Below are 22,208 nucleotides of genomic sequence, written 5' to 3' on the forward strand. Positions count from 1 at the left end.
GAAGACGTTACTATAAGGAAGTCTTGGCAGCATTGACGATGCTGGAGATCCTCTCAGAGTTGACGTAGTCGTACGTCAGCTCCTCCGGGTCTGTCTTGGTCCCCATCTGTGACAGCAAGAGGCCCAGCCAGTGACCCATGTCTGCTGATGTCTTAGCCTGGGAGGGGTTTGCAGAGGAGAGGAAAGGAAAAGAAAGAGTATCGGTTTGTTTGCTGCAGCGTGATTCACCGTGGTTGATGGCTAGGAAGTATTTCTAGGGATGTGCTGTTTTGACACATGAAGAATATGTTTTGTCACTCGTGTGTCTGCCATCTCTCCGCGAGTCAGTTAAAGAAGGGGTTTTTGTGCAGCTGTTAACGTCGCACTATGTTGTGTTAACACGTAAATAATTACACACACAAAGAGTTTAATATGAGAAGCTGACAGCCTATTATAATTTTGGGCCATTCGAACAGCTCATCTGATGGAGCTGTACGGCGTCTTACAAACACATAATGGTTTGACACATATTAAAAAAACATTAGCTGATAGCTGTTGTTTTTTTTTTTGTTGTTTTTTTTTGTTTCTTTTAGTAAACACTGGACCAGGGAAGTTTCAATTTGTGAAATCAAGAATAAAAAATTCATAGAGAAGAAGAAAAACAAACCATAAATGTGTCAGAAACAGCCCTCGAGACTAAACATTAAATTCCACTGCCTATGACCAAATATGCGCCGCAGCAGGGTGGTACTGAAAACCTAATGAAAAAGGGCGTAGCTTTAGTTCCCAAAATCCCACAGTTTTGTAATACACCCCCACCCTTCACACACACATATGCACACAAACACACTTGTGCGGACACATATATTATATAGGTTAAGTTTGATGTCAGCAGAAAGAGGTTTCCCAATGAGGACACTGTCTGTTAGTGTCTGAGGGTTCCTGTAAGTAGCTGCACCTCCAGACAGGTTAAACCTCTGCTTATTTTTTCAGAACAACAGAGTGAGGCTCTCATCCGAAGCAAACATGAAATGAAGACAGGAAGCACACATCACGTACACCAGACATCACGGCCTATTTAAAATGATCTCGGTTAATCAGCCCATGTAGATTGTAACCCACAAGTATTGACACACCCTCACTTTTTATTTTTAGGTTTGAGGTTTAGTGTCACCTCTCACTTCAACAGTCTCGTGATCCTAGAGAGAGACAAGCTGCAAAGTACCAGAACAGACACCGGTCGTCTACCTCTAACGTTGCCACCTGTGTGCCATCCATGTCGATCCTAAAGGAGTACAGGTGCTCAGGGCTGGGGTCGGGCAGAACGCTGCAGCCCTCCAGGGTTACAGCCGGCTGGCTCACTTTTTTGCCCTTGTCCTGGTAAAACCATAGCTGACCGTTCTTGATAAGACACCAGCAGGTCCGCCACTGGCTGTTCACCAGCACGTTGAGGTAGCCTGACAAAGGAAGGGAGAAGGTGACTTCATCGTGTGGCTGCTGTTTCACTTCCTAGTGACTTATAATGTACATGAGTTCTTTAAAGAGTATTTACATGCCAACATCTCACAGCATTTTATCCAAAACCAAGTTCACTCGGCCTTTAGACATGACCAGCGGTTAACTGGGTTTGTTTAATGTCATAAACCCATTGATTCCTATTGGTTATTGTCTAAATCAGTGCTAACATATTGTTGTGGTACTAACTACACAGCACAGAGGACCCCAGAGTGTCTAATTATGACCATGTGTTTTAATCAGATGGCTGCGTAAGAGAAAATATTGTCATTTTTACTCTGGCATAAAAAAAACCCCACAGATATAGACCTTCTGCTGCTAGTACTCATACCATCTGCAGAACACAAAGAGGACTATGTTCCAGGATAGCACCTGCACCTGAGTGACATTCAGCACATGCTTTGGGACTTCATACATACATAGCCTGACATAAAACAACAGACCTCCGCTCACCTGAGGTGTCGACACTTTTCTCTGGGCTCTCTAATAAGGAAGGTTTTTTCTTGCCAATGTTCATGAGGTTGCTGAACTTCAAACCTGCCCCGTATTTTTTCTTCACTGTGGAGAAAGGGGGGAAGTGGAACGGTGCTTGACATGATTATTTGCATTATTTCTGCTTTCAAATACCAGAACCATGTCCCTAAACCAGTCTCTGTTGACACTAAATAAGGAAGAACTCACCATCTTTGTTTTCAGGGGTTTCAGCATGACTGTCAGTGCTGCTGCCGCTCTCTGAAGCCACTGAGTATCTCTCACTCAGCTCTCCCTGTGTGTCCACATCTACATTTTAGTCATTTATGACAACAATAGAGGGCAGGCAATCCAACTATAAAATACTTGGATTAAGTGTACCTTAGTGCAGATGAGCCTCGGGGAGTCGGACACAGAGTGCTGGAGGTCACAGCTTTCAGCTGGCTTGGGGCTGATCTCCTGAATCACCTAATGAACAGGAAGGGATTGCTGATGAATGCTGACACATTCACATTGTTAAACGCAGCAAACAGCCGGGTAATAACGCTGCTCCAGGTGGGTTTTTAAGAGCGAGGTGATTTTGGCGCAGCTTACCTTCAGCCACTGCTCCGTCTGCTCCTTGCTCTGCAGGCCCAGCACGATGGCCTCCCCTCCCACAGGAGTGATCTTCAGCTTGTGCTCTTTTCTCTTCAGCTGCTTCTCTTTGTAGACGACGCTGCAGCCCAACAGACTCACGTCCAGCAGGGGCGTCTGCTCCTTGGAGCTCTTGTAGCACTGAGGGGAGCAGAGATTACACTGACTCACAGTAAGCAGGCAACAGCTTAATTGTTTAACATGAACCGTATTGCCGCACAACATACTTGTGGTATCGTACAGCACTTTAGAATGAATTATGTTTGACACTTAACAAATACCAGCATAGAAACATGTGTCACACCTGAGTGCGCCACCCAGTGCGGCACCATCTACTGGGAGGCTTTTGATGATGGGGAAAGTTAATAAAGCCAATCCCAGTCAAACAGAAATAGGTTTAAAATAGTCATAATTTTCCTATTTTGATCCTTTTTCACCAGTGAAGTCCACTGTAATCTTTTAGTACAACATGAAGTACAACAAGAAGAAGAGCACCACAGGTGTAATTACGACCATTTAAGGAAAAGTTCACCATTTTGGGAAAATATGTTTGTTTGCTTTCTTTTTAGTTAGATGAGAAGATCGATACTACCCTCATGTCCGTGCACTGGAGCAGGAAGGTGATTAGCTGAAGTTTTTCCAAGAGATAGCAGGTAACTCCTCTCAAAACCACAACATGTAATTTTTTTTTTTAATATAGATAAATCGAGGGATTTGGCTTCATCATATCTGCTGACTGCTGACATTATTTTTTTCTCCATGCTGAGTGACATTGAAATGTTATAATTACAGGGAGAATATAAACAAACCCTAACCCTTCATGAAACCATCTGTGCTCATGACCATAATTTTATTTTAATTCTGATTTCCTCACAGTCTTATACCCACCAGCAGGCGATGGTCTTTGATGACACACAGCTGTTTGGCCCACTGGCCGAGCCACTTCTTCCTCCATAGGAAGGCGCAGATTCGAGCGTCCTTCATCAGCTCAATGGACGCCTCTGCTGATGGCCACTGGTGCTGCGCCGACGGCGACTTTCCTCTGGTCACTTCCTCCTCATCGTAGGACTCGTATGAGCTGCTAACTACCTCCCCATCATCTGAACACAAAAAGCAACGATGCCACGACTGAAGAAATGAGAACCAAAGGCCGGGGGGGGGGGTTGTGAGGGGAGCAAAATGATAACACATAAGAAGCAAAGGTTCATGATGATGGATGGCCGAGTTCACGTTGCAGCATGGGGTGAGTTTGAAGGGAGCAAATGAGGTTAACGCCTGATTTCTTGACCTTGATGACTGTCTTCAATGGAGGAGGATTTCCTCACAACACTCAATCAAATAAGCAAAATAACATTTTTAATATTGATGGGTAGTGGCGGGATAAAGATGCCAAGTTATGATGAAAGAGAAAATCATAACTTAAGAAAAACTGAGGTTAAGATGGAACTGATTAATGAAGCCTGTCACAGGTCTTGACTGAAAATTATTACTTGACATGCAGGACCCCGTTCAAGCTCGACAATGAGGGCCAGAGGACATGCCGGCTTTGCTCGTGCACAATACGCCTCACACAACGCACAAGACATGGCACAAACACACAAGTCTTGTGAGAGAGAGCTAGCTACCCCTGGTGATAACGGCATACACCACACTGTCAGAGCTCTGCACTCGCATCCAGGGCCTTGAGAGGAGGCCAAAACAGTCCAGATCTACACAACAGCAGGAGGATGAGGAGGAGGAGGAGGAGGAGGAGGAAGAAGAAGAAGAAGAAGAAGAAGATCGGGAGGAAAAAAAGGGTTGAAAAAATCTAATTAGAAACCTTTTTGTTTTTAGCATTTCAGCATCGACCGACAGAGGTAACATTCTCAACAGTCGGAAAGCAAAATAAAACTTTGCATTAGTTCACTGCTCCAGATTACATGAGGGAAAATCAGTCCGAGTTTAGGCCTCACTGACCTCTGTGAACATGTCATAAAATATCATAACTTACCGAATTGCTTATGCCAGAGACGGTCAGATGAGGTTGTGCGAAAAATAACATGCAACCTCTAGCTCAGAAGTGAAGATGGCTGTGGTGTAATGATATTAAATCAATGTACAGAAGTAATTCTTGAAATACTAGAAAAATGGTGTTTGGCGAACACTCTTTCACAGCCACACATGAGGAATTGCTCTCAAAAAAACCCCCCAAAAAACAACCTCTTTTACAACAAAACTGCTGATATCCTTTACAGTAGTGATGCAGCAGGAACAGTTCTTCAACTGGGCCTTGCAGTGTTCCTACGAATCAGGTAGGAGGAAGAAGAAATATGAGATTGAACCAGAGTTCTTACCATTGACAGTTTCCTCATAGGGCTGCGCCTCCTCGTAATAACTCTCTGAAGTGTCTACGCAGACCGTAGCTGGAAGTGCAGGTAAGGGGAACGGCTCCCGACCCACCACGCCCTGACAGATGAGAGAAGGATGGGGAAAAGGGGGAGGGAGGAATAAAAAAGGGAAAGGGGTGAAGGATTAGATTAATCCATAGTCTATTAATTGTCAGATAACAATACAGCCTCCGTATATGTAAGTATTTTCAACAAATGGCTTGAAGAGGAGCATGTACAGGTTGACAACAACAGCAACACACGCTCATGCACATACACACACATACATTATTAACATGTGTTGTTCCCCCAGGCTGAACATGTGGCTAATCCAGCTGTCACTTCAGGAGTAAAGTAGGGAATTCCTCATGTAACCAATCCCTGTCTGACCCGGTGCACTAGAGAGTTACATGTTTGCCTTCAGGGATGAAGTGTGTGTGAATTTTGTTGTGCTGTCGTTTGTGTGTGATGCGCCTTGTGTGTGCTGACATGTGTCTGTGTGTGTGTGGCTGTGTGTGTTGTGTGTGGTGTTGTGTGTGTGTGTGTGTGTTGTGTGTTGTGGTAGTGAATGTATGCGGACATTGTGGTGAGTATTGTGTGTGGGCCCAGTGGCTTTCCTGAAATCAATCAGCAGTCTGGCTTCACTTCTGTCTGTCTCCTCGTCTCCTGCATGGTAAAGACGCTCTGTCTGTTCCTTCCCATACGTGCTGGAAACCACCAGACTCTCTGCTGCTTGGCTGCATGAATGAGCGTCAGTTCATTTAGAAACTCTTCATTACTTCTATATCCAACTGAAGTCAGTAAATCAGCTACACACAGTAATTCAAAATACATTTTGGCAACCTCTGCCATCACTGGAGTTCATTATATTGACAGTGTGTGTTTCTCAATGATGCTGAGTTGTAAATCTGGAAGAATTTCTCTGGATACACCCAAACTTTAAACTGGTGAAATGCGTCTTTAACATGTGTCTGTTAAATTTAAATGTTAAGGATGTAAAAATTCAAATGACGTGTTGGCAGTTCTCAGCATAGACAAAAACGTGGTAGCTGTGTGCATTAAAAGGGCATCTACACTGTTTAGTAGAACATTCAGGCAGAATAAATGGGATCATTATGGCTCATCAGAATATATTGGTGGGGGTGTGTGCTGTTCTACAAGATGGCCCTGTTCAACTTCTCCACCCTTTCTGTGTACCACTTCTTCCACTGAATGTGAAGTCACGTCAGCTGGATGGCTGGAATACTACTGAGTCTCTCGCCAGCCAGTAACTGCTGCGAAATTCTTGTGAAAATCAGAGCAGGTGAAAACATCAATTATTTGGTAGAGAAACGCTGATGTTTTTCTTTGGAAATGTGAAATCATGCACGATGGCTATTTTGCAATTACAAAATTATGCATGTCAGTTATTTAAACTCACTTTCATCGCCCCACTCTGTGAGACAACTTGTAAGTTTATGTCAGTGGTTTGCAGTTTATTTACAGGTTACACTGGCGTTACATCACCAGGCACTGAAGGATGACTTTCTGACTCAAACACTGCGCTGAAACAAAAAGTTCCCAAATTACTTCACAGAAAAAAGAAAAAAAAAAAAAAAAAACTCTTTATCTCCTCAGCCTGTGGCCACAAGTCTCCAGCTATCACACATCTATGTTGGCGTGCTTGAAGATGGGGGAGATATGCAAGTTTTGTCTTGCCTGAAATAAGATGACATACAAGCTCAAAATATTCACTAGCTACCAGTGGAGATGAAATCAATGTATTCTTTCCAGAATAAAATAAATAAAGTGAGATGGATGATGGAGATAGGCTTTAAATGGAAGGAGGATTCATCTGAGGCCAAAGAAAGAAGTAAAAGAAATGACATGTGAAAGGAAAGTAAAAAAAAAAAGTAATATTCTGTTATTGTGGCACACAACTATAACATACAGTGAAAGATAAGTCACTTGAGGGTACAGCTCATATGCTGAATTTGAATGTATCTATTTGCACAGGTAAATATGGCAAATATTGATGTGCAGGAAGAGGAAAAAAACCCTGATGTGGTTATTCATTCCCCACACCTACATATACACATGTACATGTAAAAGAAAAAGAAGTTACACTGTTAAAAAAAACAAAAACTGAAATCTCCTTTTAACTCGATTAGAATAGTAGTTCCATGTTAAATTCATCTTGCATAAGTCTGATATTGTTGCATATATTTAAAAAAAGTTTTTTCTCAAGCGAACTCTGTGAAACCCTCTGAGTCGAATGACAAAAAGCGATTATCTTAACTATGTCTAATGTTTCTTCCCACCACTGATCTGAAGACGCTGTCTGTGCTCCTTCATTTTCACTTTATTCCCCCTAAGGCTGTCACATTCTCAGCGAGATCACAGAAATATGAAATATAACTCTTTAGCAGAGGAGCTTCATGTATCATGCAAACCATGCCTGAGGGAGGTTGGCTCCGCGGAAAAAAAAAAAGTCTATGAGCTTTCACAAAGTCGGACATCTCAAAGTATCTCATAAGATCAGAGTTTGTTTAATTGAGATTGGAGATCAATCGGTCAAAAGCCTGCTTGGTTTTCTCTTCACCGTAGCCACGTAGTCAGAAAAAGCTATTCCCTTCCCTTCCTTCAATTTAACTCTGCAATCAACTTTGGGAGTTTGATAATGTCTAATGTGTAGCAATTCTTATTCTCCATACAAGAAAAAAATGAATAAATGAGAAAAGACGCAGTAATATATATTGTGTTTGGTGGTTACCAGCCTGTGGTGGGTCTTCACTAACAGATTAACTAGATCAGCTCACGCCAACAAAATACAGAAAAATAAAATCTGATGTGTATGTTTGTATAAAAATCACAAAATCAAGACTTCTGACGTGGATTCTCAGACACAGCCCCTGTAAACAGGGAATCCCCAGCTTGTAAGCTTTTTCCCAACCATATCACATCAGCGAACTAACACATTTCCAGTAATACATTGCAGATGCAGTGAGCTGTCATAATAACTGGCGTCATGTTTTGCAGCCCGCATACTGTCATAGTAACGAACACTTGTTTGTGTGATTAGCCCGGATGCCAGAAAGTGGAGGAAAAGGATCCACGAAGACATGTGTGGCACAGAGATGTTATCCATGCGGTTCAAAGAGGATAACATCAGTTATACATTATGGAGCATGTTGAGGATTTTTCATAATGCAAGTATCAGCAAATACATACACGTCTTCGAAATGATGCAACCATGAGAAAATGTAGAAACGAGTGAAAGTGTGTGTCAGTGATAATGTCTTCGTTTTGTGCATATTGGCTCACTGGTACGACAACAGCTGTGTCACATCTGTGCTTTTCTTGTCTGTCATGAAACAGCACTTTCACCATTAGACTGTGTTTTTGCTCGACTTATTTATATCCAAGCATTTTAGAATGGTAATAGATTCATCTCTTCAGCACCACAAAAGAAGAAAACAAAGTGTACACTGTTGAGTCCCATAAATACTTCAAATAACAACTCAGAGGTAAACTTAAATGTCTCTGTCAAAGGCAGACCTGCTCTGTGTTCCAAATAATTCCCTATTTACTGGTGCACTAGTGCAAAAAAAAAAAAAAAATACACCAATGCAACTTTACTTCTCACTGTAGAGTCAACTTTTGGATATCTGATATAGAGATGACTGAATATTTGGGGCTCGGCTCTGGTTTAAGCCTTGATACAGAACAAGATGGAGGATGCCATAAATCACAAGAACAGAATGGAATTAGGCCAGTTTCTCAATGATGGACATAAACAAGTGTTTGGATCCAGAGATCCAGCAGAATTTCCTGACGCTAACTTGTTGCAATAACACTTTATTGTGTTTTTTTTTTTTTTTTTGAAGAGACAAAAATCTGGAAGTAATCCATTAAATGAAGATTATTTGAAATGATGTGACCCCAGAAGTAAAGAGAGACAGCTACAAAAGCTCAAGTTGACAGGGTCTTCATAAGAAAAAGTGATTCTTCTGAGAAAATCACTCTGTAAAGAATGGAGCATGCACATACACACGACAGTGCTAACAGTTTAAACTGCTCCACAGTGAAAAAAAAAAGCAGCAGTCTAGGCATCTGTTATTAATTAAAACAAAGAGCCAGGCATTCCAGAGCAGCAGCAGCAGCAGCAGCACCCCCCACCCCAAGCGCCCACCCACCCTTATCTCTATCTTCTTTCTTATTCTCTCTCCATTTCACTCATCTCCAAAAAACCAAAGCAGCCTGTTGTCTGAGCCAAGGCTAAAGAGGAGCCATTCCAAAGACCAGCTGGACTGATATGAAAAAGAGGAGGGAAAGGGGAACATGCCAGGTGTGTGTCTGTGAGTGTATTTTTTTCTCCCAGAAGACTTTGCAAACTCTCCAGCTCTGTAACAGTTACTGTAGCCCTCAACCTTTCACTTCTCACACACACACACACACACGCACACACACACATGCTCACCACAGAAACATCGGGCAGAAGGAGTGGATTGAGGAGTTGGAGCATAAATAACAAAGCAAGGAGAGGGGGGCAGTGGAGGAAGAACAGGGGTGTGGTGGAGGGGCTTTGGGTAAAGAGTGGGAAAAAGAGCCCGAAAAACGAAGTCAGAGGAACATGGAAAATCCCTGGTTCCCATGCCAAGAATCCGGCACAGCGAAAACACACGCACACACATGCACACACTCACACACAGTGTATCTGAAAGCCTGCTGGGAGCTCAGAGGAGAAAGGGAGAAGGTAGTGATAAAAATAATCAGTGCAGCTCAGCTTCAGAAAGCCAGATTCAGGAGAACTCTCTGGGCCTTTCCTATCTCTGCACTGGTTGCAACGTAGCGACTGGTTGGAATTTCTAAAACTAAAAGTGGCATGAATGAAGATGGGGGGAGAAAAAAAAAAAAGGCAGTAAATGTCAGCTGCGTGGTGGGAGGCAGAAAAACAGAAAACAAAAAATTCACATGACACAGATTTTCAACACACTGTACTTATTTTTCCCTGCTTGGGAACACTTCGACCTCCGCTAAACCTGTCATAGTTTCAGGTCCACATTTTTTTCCCCCTCCCATAGGCATGTGTTTACAAGTAACCAACTTAAAATGTTTAACTATAAATAAAGAAGAACTTCGTGTATAAAACTAAAATAGTCATGTAAAACAAAACTGGATTTAAAGGGGTAACGCTGGCAAGTGACATCATCATGAATAATTCAGCAAATACTTAGGCTAGCCAATCGTATTGTGGTTATGATAATCACCAGTTGCCGGCAGCCACACTACCGCTTACTGTGCATGTCAACAGTTTTCCTTTCCCTGCCTGACGCTTGCAAGTGGCACAGCTGCTATCTATAGTCCAACTCTATTTTCAGACCATGCAGACAGGACGCAATGGAACTCACACAAATCTTTATTTACCGTCCAGTCCTGGGGAAAAAATGGCTAATCTACATCCAGGTCACACGCTGTATTGTCACTTGAGAGACTGTTTTAGGAAGAATAAAGACCCCGTTTTTGGAGATCATGGAAGTAGTTGAACGCCTGAGAGGTATTCATGCCGAGAATGCGACCCTTGATCCGGAGGACGGGGAGCACCAAGCGGGCTGGGTGAGAGTGAGGGTGGAGGAGAGCTGGTTCACTGTGGAGCGGGCCTTGCTGGCGAGGCACAGTGACTACTTCTGTGCTCTCTTTCAGTCTGGGATGAAAGAAAGTCGCCAGGACAGAGTCCACCTGATGGGAGGAGTGCATGCAAGGGGTTTCCTCGTTGCCCTGTCTGTCTGCAGGGGAGAGATTCCCACCATCAGCGACCCGGATGAGCTTACAGAAGCTGTTGAGTGTGCTGCTTTCCTGCAGGTTGCATGCTTGGTGCAACATCTTTGTGACATAATTGACTCAGACAATTGCCTCTTGCTTTACTATACGGCCTCCATCTTTGGGGTACATGCACTGTTTCACAATGCAGCTCTTTTCCTTTGTGATGCTTTTGATGATTTGAAGGAAGCAGCAGAGAGTACAATTCCTGAAGACCTTCTTCAATATTCTAAGTCGTTGTCTCCCACTACTTACATTGCTATAGGCACCCACTCTCCTTCCATGGAACTGCTACATGACTCCTTTAGGGTTGTTTGCTACCTTGATGAAAGAGAGGGGGAGTGGAAGCATTTAACTAACCTCCCAACCCTCTGTAGCACCTCCATGGCCGGTGTGGCAGTGCTTGACAATAGATTGTACATTGTAGGGGGAGTTTACGGTTATGGTAAGGACACGGTGGACAGCAGCTTTTGCTACAACCCGGACACAGGGGTCTGGACTGCTCTTCCTGGACCCCAGCAACCAAGATACGACTTCACCCTGCTGGGTCATGAGGGCCGGCTCTATGCCATTGGCGGGGAGGTCCAAAAACAGATCATCTCTACAGCAGAGAGTTTTGACACTGAGAAGGGAGAGTGGACATTTATACAACACGCGCCAAGACCTGTAGCGTCAGCAGCGTGCGCTGTTGCAAGACGGAGGATGTTTGTTTGCTTCTGGAGACCACCAGATACCACAGATATCTACGAATATGTGCCGGTGAAAAATGAATGGAAACTTGCCACCACAATGATCAGACCTCAAAGCTATGGCCATTGTATGGTAGCCCACAGGGACAATTTGTATGTGATGCGCAACGGGCCTTGCGACGACTTTCTGCGCTGCCTAATGGACTGCTACAATATCACGACAGGCCAGTGGACAGCCATGGCCGGACACTACATAAACAGCAAGGGGGCGCTGTTCACTGCAATGATAAGGGGGAACTCAGTGTTCACAGTCAAACACATGCTAACCCTTGAATACACCATCATTGGAGATGGATGGAAGCCCCGCAGGCAGATGAAGGGATTTCCAAAGAGTGGTTCACTGTGGACGTGTTTACTCAGGCTTCCCAAGACGGGACCAGTTATACCACAGCTGGATTCAAAAGGGAAGGAAGACGAAATGTCTTTGCCAGACACATCTGAGGGATTTGTGGAAGCTGTACCACAACTGTGAAATTACAGCAAAACTGAAAAACAATGTGATGTTTTAGTGTCGCTAAACACTAAAGTACAAGAATAATAAAAAAAATCCCTGATTCTAAATGTTTCTGGAGAATGCATCATGACACAAATGTTCTTCATTTCAATGCACTCACTTTCACATGTAGTCACACACTGCACACACACATGCACACATGCTGACACCAAACATTTGTTCTGATTAGCAACAGCTGCTACTGTAGTTTATATTAGGGGAGGCCACAGTGCATGTTTGTGTGTGTATGCGTGTGTGTGTGCAAAGTTCAAAGGCACTGATGGGATGTCCTAAACCTCCCATTCTCCACGTTTTTCCTGAAGTCACACTGGGCCAATTCAGGAGCCACCGGCCTCCCAGTCAACATAAAACTCGGCTTTCTCACACATTCTTGAACGCTCCCTTGCCCAGGTTTGTTACCCCATGAGTGATTAAATACCTGTTTCTATGGGAGAATACATTTCACATAGCCTCAGGCTTGTAACTCTGAGGGTTGTGGGAAATGTTTTTTGTCTTGTATGGTCACAGAATGCATTTTTTTTAGTACATTAAAAACCAGTGGAATTCTCTGGCATCATGTGATATCAATCCGTGGACCTTTATTTTGAATATTTAAGGTGCTTAGTGATGGTAATGGTCTTACTGTAACAAAAGACCTAAATACTGTCAGTAACAGTTAAAGCTGGAATTTGTCTTTGTGCTCCTTTTGCATAATGTTCAATATCATGATTTCCACTGAACTTTCCCATGTACTCTGCTGAGTTCAGCAGTCCTACTGGGGTCGATTATGCCATTACCATTCCCACCACAGTGACTCAAAAAGCTATGTGTGTATGTTAAGCCAGATCATTTCACATGTTAATCCGCTCTGATGGAATCGAGCTGGTAATCACTTACTGTTCTGGGGGGAGGAAGGTCAGGAAGGCTCTTCTGTGGGACGGGGACACATTTCGCTGCTTTCCCATTCAGCAGGGCATCTGACCTGTCATCTAGGTCATAAAAGCAAAGAGTCACGGATTCAATGATTAACAGAAATCCTACCTCTTACATTATATTAGCTAAACATACAGAAATGTGAGATAAATGAAAGAAATGGTTCACAATGCCAGTTTGAATTTAGTCTGTTTTTAGAACAACACTATCTCCAGATGTCCAGACATCTCCTACACATATCAGTGCTTCCTAGTATCCCTATAACACTCGCTGTGAGCACAAGACCCTTCACTGTTGTATTACAGTGACCAAATAACCCAAATCAAGGAGAAGCATTTGTATGGTAGGAACAACCCTATTACACAAAACACACACCACAGTAAAGGAAAATAATTAAATCAAGAAAATGAAAGAACTACTCTACGCTAACTCTACACTGGCTCCAGCAATGCCCAATGCTTATGTACAACAGTGGTTCCTAACATTTTTGGCTTTTGACTCCCTTAAGAAAGTTGTTTGATATTTTGGGAAAATAAAAATAAATTAAATTATCTGCCTTTCACCATACCATGCGCACATCTGTGAAGCTACAGCTAGGAGACGGTTAGCTTAGCTTACTGCAGCATAAAGACTGGACAAGGGGAAATAACTAACTTTTCTCAAACCTTGCAGGTATAATATGTTAATCATTGAGCTTTAGAGGTACTGGTAAGCAGTATCTGTTACCTTTGGACACAGTCATACTAGTTGCTTTTCTCTGTTTCAAGTCTTTCTTTCTGCAGCTTCATAATGAATGGACCTAATATTTCGTGTACAGATATGGGAGTGGCATCAATCTTTTCATTCAAGTTTCGGCAGGAAGGCAATTAAGTGTATATCCCCAAAATGTCAAACTGTTACCTCTACCTGTTCAGGGAGCGTCAACCCCCAACTTGAAATGATAAGTATATGTCTGCCAATGTTATTGCCTCCCATTGTGTTCTACTTCTGCTATCCTTGAATCTTTCACTTAGTTTCTAAACAACTTTTCTTTGAAAACAAACAAAAAAGAATGGCTTGGCCCATTGGAGCTCATGACTGTGTTGCACAGGACATTAACAAAAAATTTACTGTAGGTCAAAGTCTTGTTGTATCATCATGAGGATGGGAAACAGGCCGAGTTGATTTAGCCTACAGCAAACCGTGTCAATATTCCTACAGATTGCATGTATAATAGTAGTGACATAGCAATAGCTAAAATAACATAACAATGTTTTGTTAAATCCCCTCATTTGCATGTGGTACTGAAAGATACAGTTCAGGTTTACCATATTGTTACTTATTAAGAAACCTCAACATCTCTCATGTCTAGGCCTCCACTTTCCATCAGTCTGTGTGAAAGAAAACCTGTGGCTTTTGCTAAAGTTGCTGCTGAAAATATGTGTTAAGTCTAGTGCTCATTGAAACCACATTCTTCATCACTGTCCAAACAAAACAGGTCAGTCTCAGATGGTGCAGAGCAATGTAGAAACTGACAGGAAATGGTGGGTGAAAGGAGGGGAGTTGAGGGGGCTGCTTCTTGTTGCATCTTATTCTCATGTCTGCTAGTCACCTCAATCATGTGAAATTGAATATGAGCTGCAACAACTTAACAAATAGGCACTGGTATTTGATCACCTTGGACAAAGTGGCATAGGCCTATCATTCCACAATCAACGATCCTTTACAGAGATAATGCATTCTAAAGATCAAGCCAAATAAATCTGAAATGCAAGATTATAGGTATTATTAATTGCATTTATGTTGTAGAAATTGAACGTGTACTTAGATACTTAGTCCCAGTATCATATATTAAGATAGAATGTGTACAGAACTTTGCATAGCTACTTTAGCTGAATATTTGTATTGAATTTAGTTTGTGAACATAAAGAGTACATAATAACACAAGACCCAAATCTAAATTTAAAAATCATTTTATGAAAATGTGCTGCTTACTTAATGGTTTAATTACTTCTAATAAGAGTCTACCGCCATGCTAGTGGCTCAGGGAGGCCATAGTTACTATGGCACAGTGGTGTTTGAACTGAATGCTAACATCAGCATGCTAACATGGCCACAAGGACAATGTCAATATGGTGATGTTTAGCAGGTAGGCCTATAATGGTTGATGGTAAGTTTAGCGGGTTAGCATTTGCTAATTAGCCTTAAACAAAAAGTACAGCTGAGGCTGATGGGAATGCCATTTGTTTTGTAGGTATTTTGTCATAAACATGTAGAGAAATTTGAATGTTGACCTGCTAGTGGTACAAGATGAAGTTAAGTCTACCTGAAGTTACCACACTCAGTAGAATTCAGTGTATCTGCACTAAAGTTCATTGACTGAAAAACAAGGATTAGGATTCATCCTCTGAAGAACATGACTACCTCTACAAACTTTCATGGCAATCTGTTTCACTAATGCTGAGATATTTGAGTGTATCAAAGTGGTGAACCAATCAACTGACATTATACAGGAAAAAAGATTAAAACCATGCCACTATTGTGGCTAAAAATGTTATATTACACCGGTTTCAATAAGAAAAATAAAATCTTTTTCTGCATAGATTATATATCAGCTACCTTTCAGAAAAAAAACACCAACCATAACCAAATATCAGTACCACACTTCAGAGAGGAACTTTTTGAAACTCACACCTTTGTCGCCTTTGTCCTTGCCAGTAACAATCACTTTGTTCATGTAGATGTACTCCTCATCAGTGCCTGCAATGAGTGAACAAAATATGGTTAACACTTCACATCAGTGCGCTGTAGAAACTTGTGGGTACTTACCACAAATGCTAAAATCTTGGTAAACTTAGGGAACTAGACATTGACTCTTAAATACAACCAAACACTAGACACTTATAGTATTCTTAAAATAATCTTCCACAGTTTCTACATTTCATAATATGAATGAAAGGAAGGTCACTGGGTGAAAAATTAACCTCTCTGGCTCATGCACAGTTCTCTAAAGGACTGAGCTCCCATAGAACGGTCTCAAGCCTAGGAATCATTTTTGCTTTTATCAGACTGAACATACATTATGTTATTGCTGATTGTCAGGAATACCCTTGGTGAGACAGGCGAGGACCCAGCTGACTCCCAGAGACCTCTGTATTTTATTGTGAAAAGTTGCCCACTTTAAATATACTGTACTTTGGCTAGTGCATTGTTGCATACACTCGGGTTTGTTCATTTGTTGCCAAATCTGGGAGATTTAGGATATAATCATGTGCAATAAAAGCTCATTGGCTTGGCTTGACTTTCTTAAAGTTGTGTTGCACTGTAGTGAATAGCACTGAAATAGACCGCCGCATATGTTGTACACAAAGTCACAGCTACAGTCACAAGAATAGCATGCATATTTTGCTTTTGAAGGAATTTACTTGTAGCATCGATGGAAAAATCTGACTCCAGCTTATGGTGCCAAACAAACTTTCATCATGTTTGTCAAAGGACCAGGATTAAAGGAGAATTTCACCCAAACAAGTGGCTCTTTGTGCAGACAGATGGGCCCATTATTGACACCCACTCTTACCGTGGCGGGCATTCATCGGACATTAGTCAGAAAACTCCTTGCCTGCACAGATAGAGCACTGTATAATGTCTATCTTTGAAGTTTTTGAAAATCCTACAATGACACATGCAATTCAGCTCCTGAACATGATCCATCTGCTAAGACCAGTCTAGTCTTCCAAAGAGTTTACATTATATGCACTTAATGCCTCCATGGAATTTACAGTATATTCACAAACAGTAATTGGGATTGGTCCAAAAGCATTCAGCTTCGTTTTATAGTATTAAAAAATGACAGTACCATTTAATTAAAGTGAAAATAAGAAAATATTATAATTTAGTCAGAGTAGTGGTTTCCTGGGAAATTAAGTGCTTTACATTTTGAAAGGAGCTGAATGTCACTGGACTGCCATTAGAGGCTGAACTTGACTTCTCTTTGCACTCAAACACAAATATTTACAGGTCAGTGTGAACAATCGTATCATTTAGGAAATAAGCGGATCTGATAAAACCTAATGTCATGCGCTAACGCTGAAGTCAGCTCAGTGAGAAATGGACTGTGTTTGGTTTAATGTCGGTCTTAACATGGAGGAGTAATTACAAGCTGGCAAAGACATTGCCATAACATTGCCACATAAACAGTTCGAATGAATGTCTTTTCTCAAACAATAAACCCTGCGGTTTTGCCGTAGAAGACTCCAGCTGGTTACTGTAACCTGTTTTGGGAATTTGTTCCGGAGCTGCAGTGCACTTTTGAGGAAGGTCATTTGATTCAATTAAATATTTTAGCTGACTACGTTTATATCCTGAGAGCAAATCAAACAAATCTCTAACCTTGGGTGATACCGTAGATATCGTTAGGTGAAATCAAACAGCAGCAGAATGAAACGATGTTTTGCCTGTACAGTGAAACCAGATTTTAGGGGAACAGAGTTGAGATGCTATTTATAAACTGCTTCTCAAAGGAAGTGAGCATCCCCAGAGGATAAATGCAGCTTCGGAAAAATGATACAGCTTGGAGCCAGGAGAGGAAGTATGGAGAGACGAGTCCAGGACCTGAACATGGAAAAGCGTGACAGCTTGTGTGTGCTGGTGAGTGTGTGTGTGTGTGTTTGAGAGCGACAGAGAAAGACAGAGGGCGAGTAGCAAAACTCTTTTTTTTTTTGCCTCTTTCAGTCTAAAAGTGACAGTGAATAGAAATTGGGTCTCTAAAAGCAAAATGTCCTGGATATTGTTATCAAAGTTTTCTTAAAGCAAAAATCTTGCATCAGTGTGGATTGTATGCAACTTTTCTCTACCATTACATGAAGCTAAGGTTTCTGAGGGATCAGCAGCGTCATTCATTATAACCAATTAATCACACATCCGGGGGCTGAGGTTTGGATGAGGCTCGGTGTCAGACTGGTTCACATTGTAACTAACTGACTTCCAGGCAACATAAATCACATCGGCCCACCAGCAGTTGCACCATTTTCATGTTGCGTGTCAGAGCCAGTGAGTTTTAAAAATAAACATGTCATTAGCTGTTTGACAGGATATTTTAACAGACCATGGATCATTTTATGATGAAGCAAGAGGTACTTTGTTTGATGTTATCTGGACTGTAAGCGTAAACTAATAACCGCAATCATTCACAGAATAGAAATATCAATCTGATAATCTTGCAGGGTAGGTAAAAACGCAGGCAATAATATTTTATTCAGTCACCGCAAAGTGGTATTAAGCAACCAAAATGGGATAAAAGACCCCAAATGTATTTGTTAATAGAAGCCTACAAGAGTATAATTATTACATGGTGGTTACTGAAAGTTTAAAATAGCAAAGTAATACCAGAGTGGGTTGCTTGATAGATTCTCTTGGACCAAATTGCCGACAACGTAAACTTATTGAATTGTGGGAAACGAAAGGCACGACCACATGTTACATAAGGTGCTTTGCATAAAGAAAGACAAACTGCCAGTAAGTCTATAAAGCTTTTGAATGACTGGCAGTTAAACATTTGTGGTTAAACCTCAACCAATGTAACTGTCATGTAATCACAAATACCGCAACATTAGGAAACACAAGAAAGGAAGAATTATAGTGCGGCAAAGCTTGTGACTGCTTATGTTGTTGAAGAGCGTTGTCCTTGATACCTCTAATAATAGCAGAATACATACCTATTTTTCTTACGTTTGCAGCACACTATGTTTTACATGTATATAGCCTAATGGACTTTGTGCTTGACCTTTTCAATGTACCTGCTTCAACTTATTAAAAGTACCAGCTAAGATTTTATTACTGTAAGGAATGATAGATTGTCTTAGAGTAAAAAAAAAATATCTAGTGTTGTTTACACAGTTACACAAAAGCCTGGAATATCAGAAAGGTTCTCGCCTCAGTACAGAGATCAACAGCCTTTAATCAGTTTATTTATAGTTTCTAATTTCTGACTTTTCAATATAGTTTCACAGCTAGAAATGACAAATAATCATTAACAAAAAATGCTAAAATAAAAGGCCTTCAAAGGTGTTTTTGTTTGGTTGACTCTTGTAAACTCTCTCTTCCTCCAGTGTAATTTTCCTTATATGTTGTAATAACTTCTAAGAGTTTCCAACATTTCACTTCACCGCATTTTTGGTTTTGTCACGTGTCAAAAAATATGTAAAATCTCCCTCAAAATATCCACCAAGTTCAGTTCCTGAATAAAACTGTAGTGAGGACTGGGTCATGCACTTTTAGAATTGTATTTCCTTTTATTTCTACACTGCCATGTTATAGTTGCAATTTAAGTTAAGGTAAGTTCAAGGTTTTTTTTAAAGGCAGTGAGTCATGGTAAGCACTCCCCATAGTTTAATGACTGCTCTGGCACATATCAGTGGAGCTCAACTGATACAGTGGATGTTTTCCAGACTGTGCTTCATCTTCAGGAAACTAAGCTGGAGAGTGTAGTCTAATCCACATTTTTTATGAAAAATCTAATTTGTTGCAGTGCTCTACTGTAGCCTATATATACATAAGTCTGTAGTCAGGTCTGTAGTGCCTCCCACTCTGTTTAACAACCCACAGCTCTACTCTTGACTGGTTTTTTCCACATACCATTGGAGTCTCTGTAGGACTGGAGGAGATCGGACAACAAGCCCTTCTGGATGGTAGCATTCCCACTCAGGGTCTCCTTGTCCAGGATGAGCAGGAAGCGGTGGAGCTCCATCAGGAGCTGGTCCAGCACTGGAAGCACAGACATACAAGAGAGTCTCAGAGGTATAACGAAAAAAAAAACTTTATGTCAAATGAGTTTCTTGGTGTGGAAATATTTATTACTGTCAAAAATAATGGCTTTAGACAAGGACTTCCCATCAGCAAGACAAAGAAGAACCGTGAGAAATATAAAACCTCTGAAGTTTCCAGGCAAAAATATTCAGAATATTATACTTTAATTTATGGCTGAGAACAGGGAGTTCAACTCAAGGACATGTCTTTTACCATTGATTTCAGCTGCATGTTTGTTAGCTGTTTTATTCTTACTGTTTGGCTTTTGTGCTTTAAGCCTCACGCTATATGCCAATATTTTACATGGGAGAAACTGTTCAGAGGTTTTCAGCTGGCAACAGTCAATAACAATCCAGACTTTATGTCATTCACTTATTTCTCTGTTGCATTTGTTACTGACAGTTGTAAGTCTTTTTGAGGTTGTTCTGGGAGTTGTACGGGTTTAGTGAAAGGTCAAGTCCAGAGGTAGGAGGAGCCTGGGCCTAAGTCGGCGGGGCCACTGTGTCTGGGTGCATCCCACACACACATCCTTCAGGGGTCAGAGCTGAGCTCACATCCCTCTTCACAGTGTGCGGAGGCCTTTGTATTTCCCTTCACTCTCTCTAGGCCTCATGAATAGGCCCCTTGCTACAGTGGGCCTCAGTATGTGAGCACTTCACCAGAAGATGAGACAGAAGGGGAATAAAGAAGAAAGACTTTATTAAAGGAAAAGGTGGGGCAAACATCAGTGGTGGTGAGTAAAGTCCCCCCAGAATGTATGCCATCACCTTTCTCACATGTTTCTTTAATGTCTCTGTATTGTAATCGGCTACAGCTATGTACAGCCACTTTGCTAATGTTAAAAATAGACACAAAATTCAACACCAGGAGACAGTCATTAGTACATACAAGGTAAAATGTAATTCCCAACAAAATGTAATTTTCTTCAATCAGCTGTGTATGAATAGCAACAGTAGGCTTTACAGAGTAATCTGGCTATTTTGATTAACTTGTCTAATTTAGGCCACATTTCTAACAGCAAGGTTATTACTGTAAACTTAACCCTAAAACCAAGCCAACACTATAAAGCATTTTACTCAGAATAGTCCGACTTTTTTAAGTACTGAGCTAGAGACAGGAGGCTATTATCTTAGCTTAGCGTAAAGACTGGAAATAGGCTCTGTCCAATGGTAACACTCTGTCCACTAGCACCTCTAAAGCTCATAAATTAGTTTGTTTAATCCACACAAAAACTAAAGTGTAAAATCTATGCCACACTCATCTGTGCAATGTATTGACCTAGCGTCAGAAGGCGACTAGCTTTGCATATAGCGTAAAGACTGGGAATGTGAGGAAATCACTAGCCTGGCTTTTTCCAAATTTTCAAATCAAATCAATCAAGTCTATTGTCACATCACAAATACACCAATAAAAATTTGTGAAATTCTTGGGTGGGAGGATAAAAGCAATTAAAAATAATAATAAAGTGCAATTGTAAAATAAAGTATGAAATATATTTTAAAAAACCCATAAAGAACACATATAGATGTAGCAGCATTATGGTAAGAACTACGAGCCGTGAACAAACTGGTTGACTGGTGGGACAGTGTGACACACACCAGCACCAGTCAACCAGTTTGTGGACGGCTCGTAGTTGCACTTCCGGGTTTGTGGTAGGAAGTGTAAAAAATTCTCCGTCATTTCCGCATCAAACAAACAATATACAACATGTTAATTACCAAGCGTTAGAAGCGCTGCTAGCGTTAGCTGTATTTTTTAGCTTTGAAGAGAGCTAGGCTAGCTGTCTCCCTTTGTTTCCAGTTTTTATGCTAAGCTAATTGCCTCCTGGCACTAGCGCAATACTTACAGGCACAAGAGGATCATACTATTCTTTTTAAGTTGATAACTGGGAACCGAAACTGCACTAAAACTAACCTGTCTCCACAAATAGACACTCACATCACTTTATAGTTTTAAGCACTTCCAGTGTAGATCTCTAAATAACAAATCATTAATAGAATTAGATACAGTAGTAGGTACATATTTTGACATAACAATAACATATACTAATGCATTCCTGAAGTAACCACCTTCCTAACAAAATACAGGACACATCAATAGTCAGTCAGGACACAGCCTTCTTATCCTTGACACCCAAACTGCTGTGACTAAAAGTAAAATTGAGTTTAAAGCCAAAACAGAAACAAAAACTACCATTTAAATGTGAAAATCATCTGACTGTTCTCAAGAACTGAACTTCACTCCACATAAAATAACAATGAATTTCTAAACTATTACAAGGATAATAAATTGCTCCTCTCTGTTTGAACTCTACTAAAAAACTGCCAGCTTGTCTGTTTTAGTGGCTCCTTCCGGCTCAAACTGATCACTAACCAGGACTTGCGGTGGAATATGTTCATGCCCTCTCCTCCCCCTTCCTACACTCCCACACATCAAAAGACCTCAGCAAAGCAGGAAATTTCTGCAACATAAGGTGTCAGACCATGG

The 22,208-nt window shown here is 41.2% G+C and overlaps 2 protein-coding genes across 3 annotated transcripts in view; one reads left to right on the forward strand and one right to left on the reverse strand.

The window, feature by feature from the left end:
* Positions 1-22,208, reverse strand: part of afap1l2 (actin filament associated protein 1 like 2) — a 36,852-nt gene that overhangs the window by 3,630 nt on the left and 11,014 nt on the right. The window contains exons 2-13 of one of the 2 annotated variants that reach the window (XM_022743137.1): positions 19,551-19,679; positions 15,612-15,677; positions 12,903-12,994; positions 4,932-5,043; positions 4,224-4,307; positions 3,487-3,698; positions 2,560-2,739; positions 2,347-2,433; positions 2,176-2,260; positions 1,948-2,052; positions 1,228-1,436; positions 12-157 (exon numbers count right to left, since the gene is read on the reverse strand). In XM_022743137.1, coding sequence (XP_022598858.1) covers positions 12-157; positions 1,228-1,436; positions 1,948-2,052; positions 2,176-2,260; positions 2,347-2,433; positions 2,560-2,739; positions 3,487-3,698; positions 4,224-4,307; positions 4,932-5,043; positions 12,903-12,994; positions 15,612-15,677; positions 19,551-19,679 — 1,507 coding nt within the window. The remainder of the gene's footprint in view (positions 1-11; positions 158-1,227; positions 1,437-1,947; positions 2,053-2,175; positions 2,261-2,346; positions 2,434-2,559; positions 2,740-3,486; positions 3,699-4,223; positions 4,308-4,931; positions 5,044-12,902; positions 12,995-15,611; positions 15,678-19,550; positions 19,680-22,208) is intronic. The other variant, XM_022743138.1, reaches the window with a different exon arrangement.
* LOC111220072 (kelch repeat and BTB domain-containing protein 13-like) lies at positions 10,476-11,984 on the forward strand. The gene has a single exon (XM_022743026.1). It carries the CDS (start codon positions 10,476-10,478, stop codon positions 11,982-11,984), a length of 1,509 nt encoding a protein of 502 aa, XP_022598747.1.

The sequence above is a fragment of the Seriola dumerili genome, unplaced genomic scaffold (genome assembly GCF_002260705.1).
Source record: "Seriola dumerili isolate Sdu_G_001 unplaced genomic scaffold, Sdu_1.0 BDQW01000068.1, whole genome shotgun sequence".
Lineage (NCBI taxonomy): Eukaryota > Metazoa > Chordata > Actinopteri > Carangiformes > Carangidae > Seriola > Seriola dumerili.

Coding starts and splice junctions, on each gene's coding strand:
- LOC111220072 (XM_022743026.1), top strand. CDS start 10,476: ATGGAAGTAGTTGAACGCCTGAGAGGTATTCATGCCGAGAATGCGACC.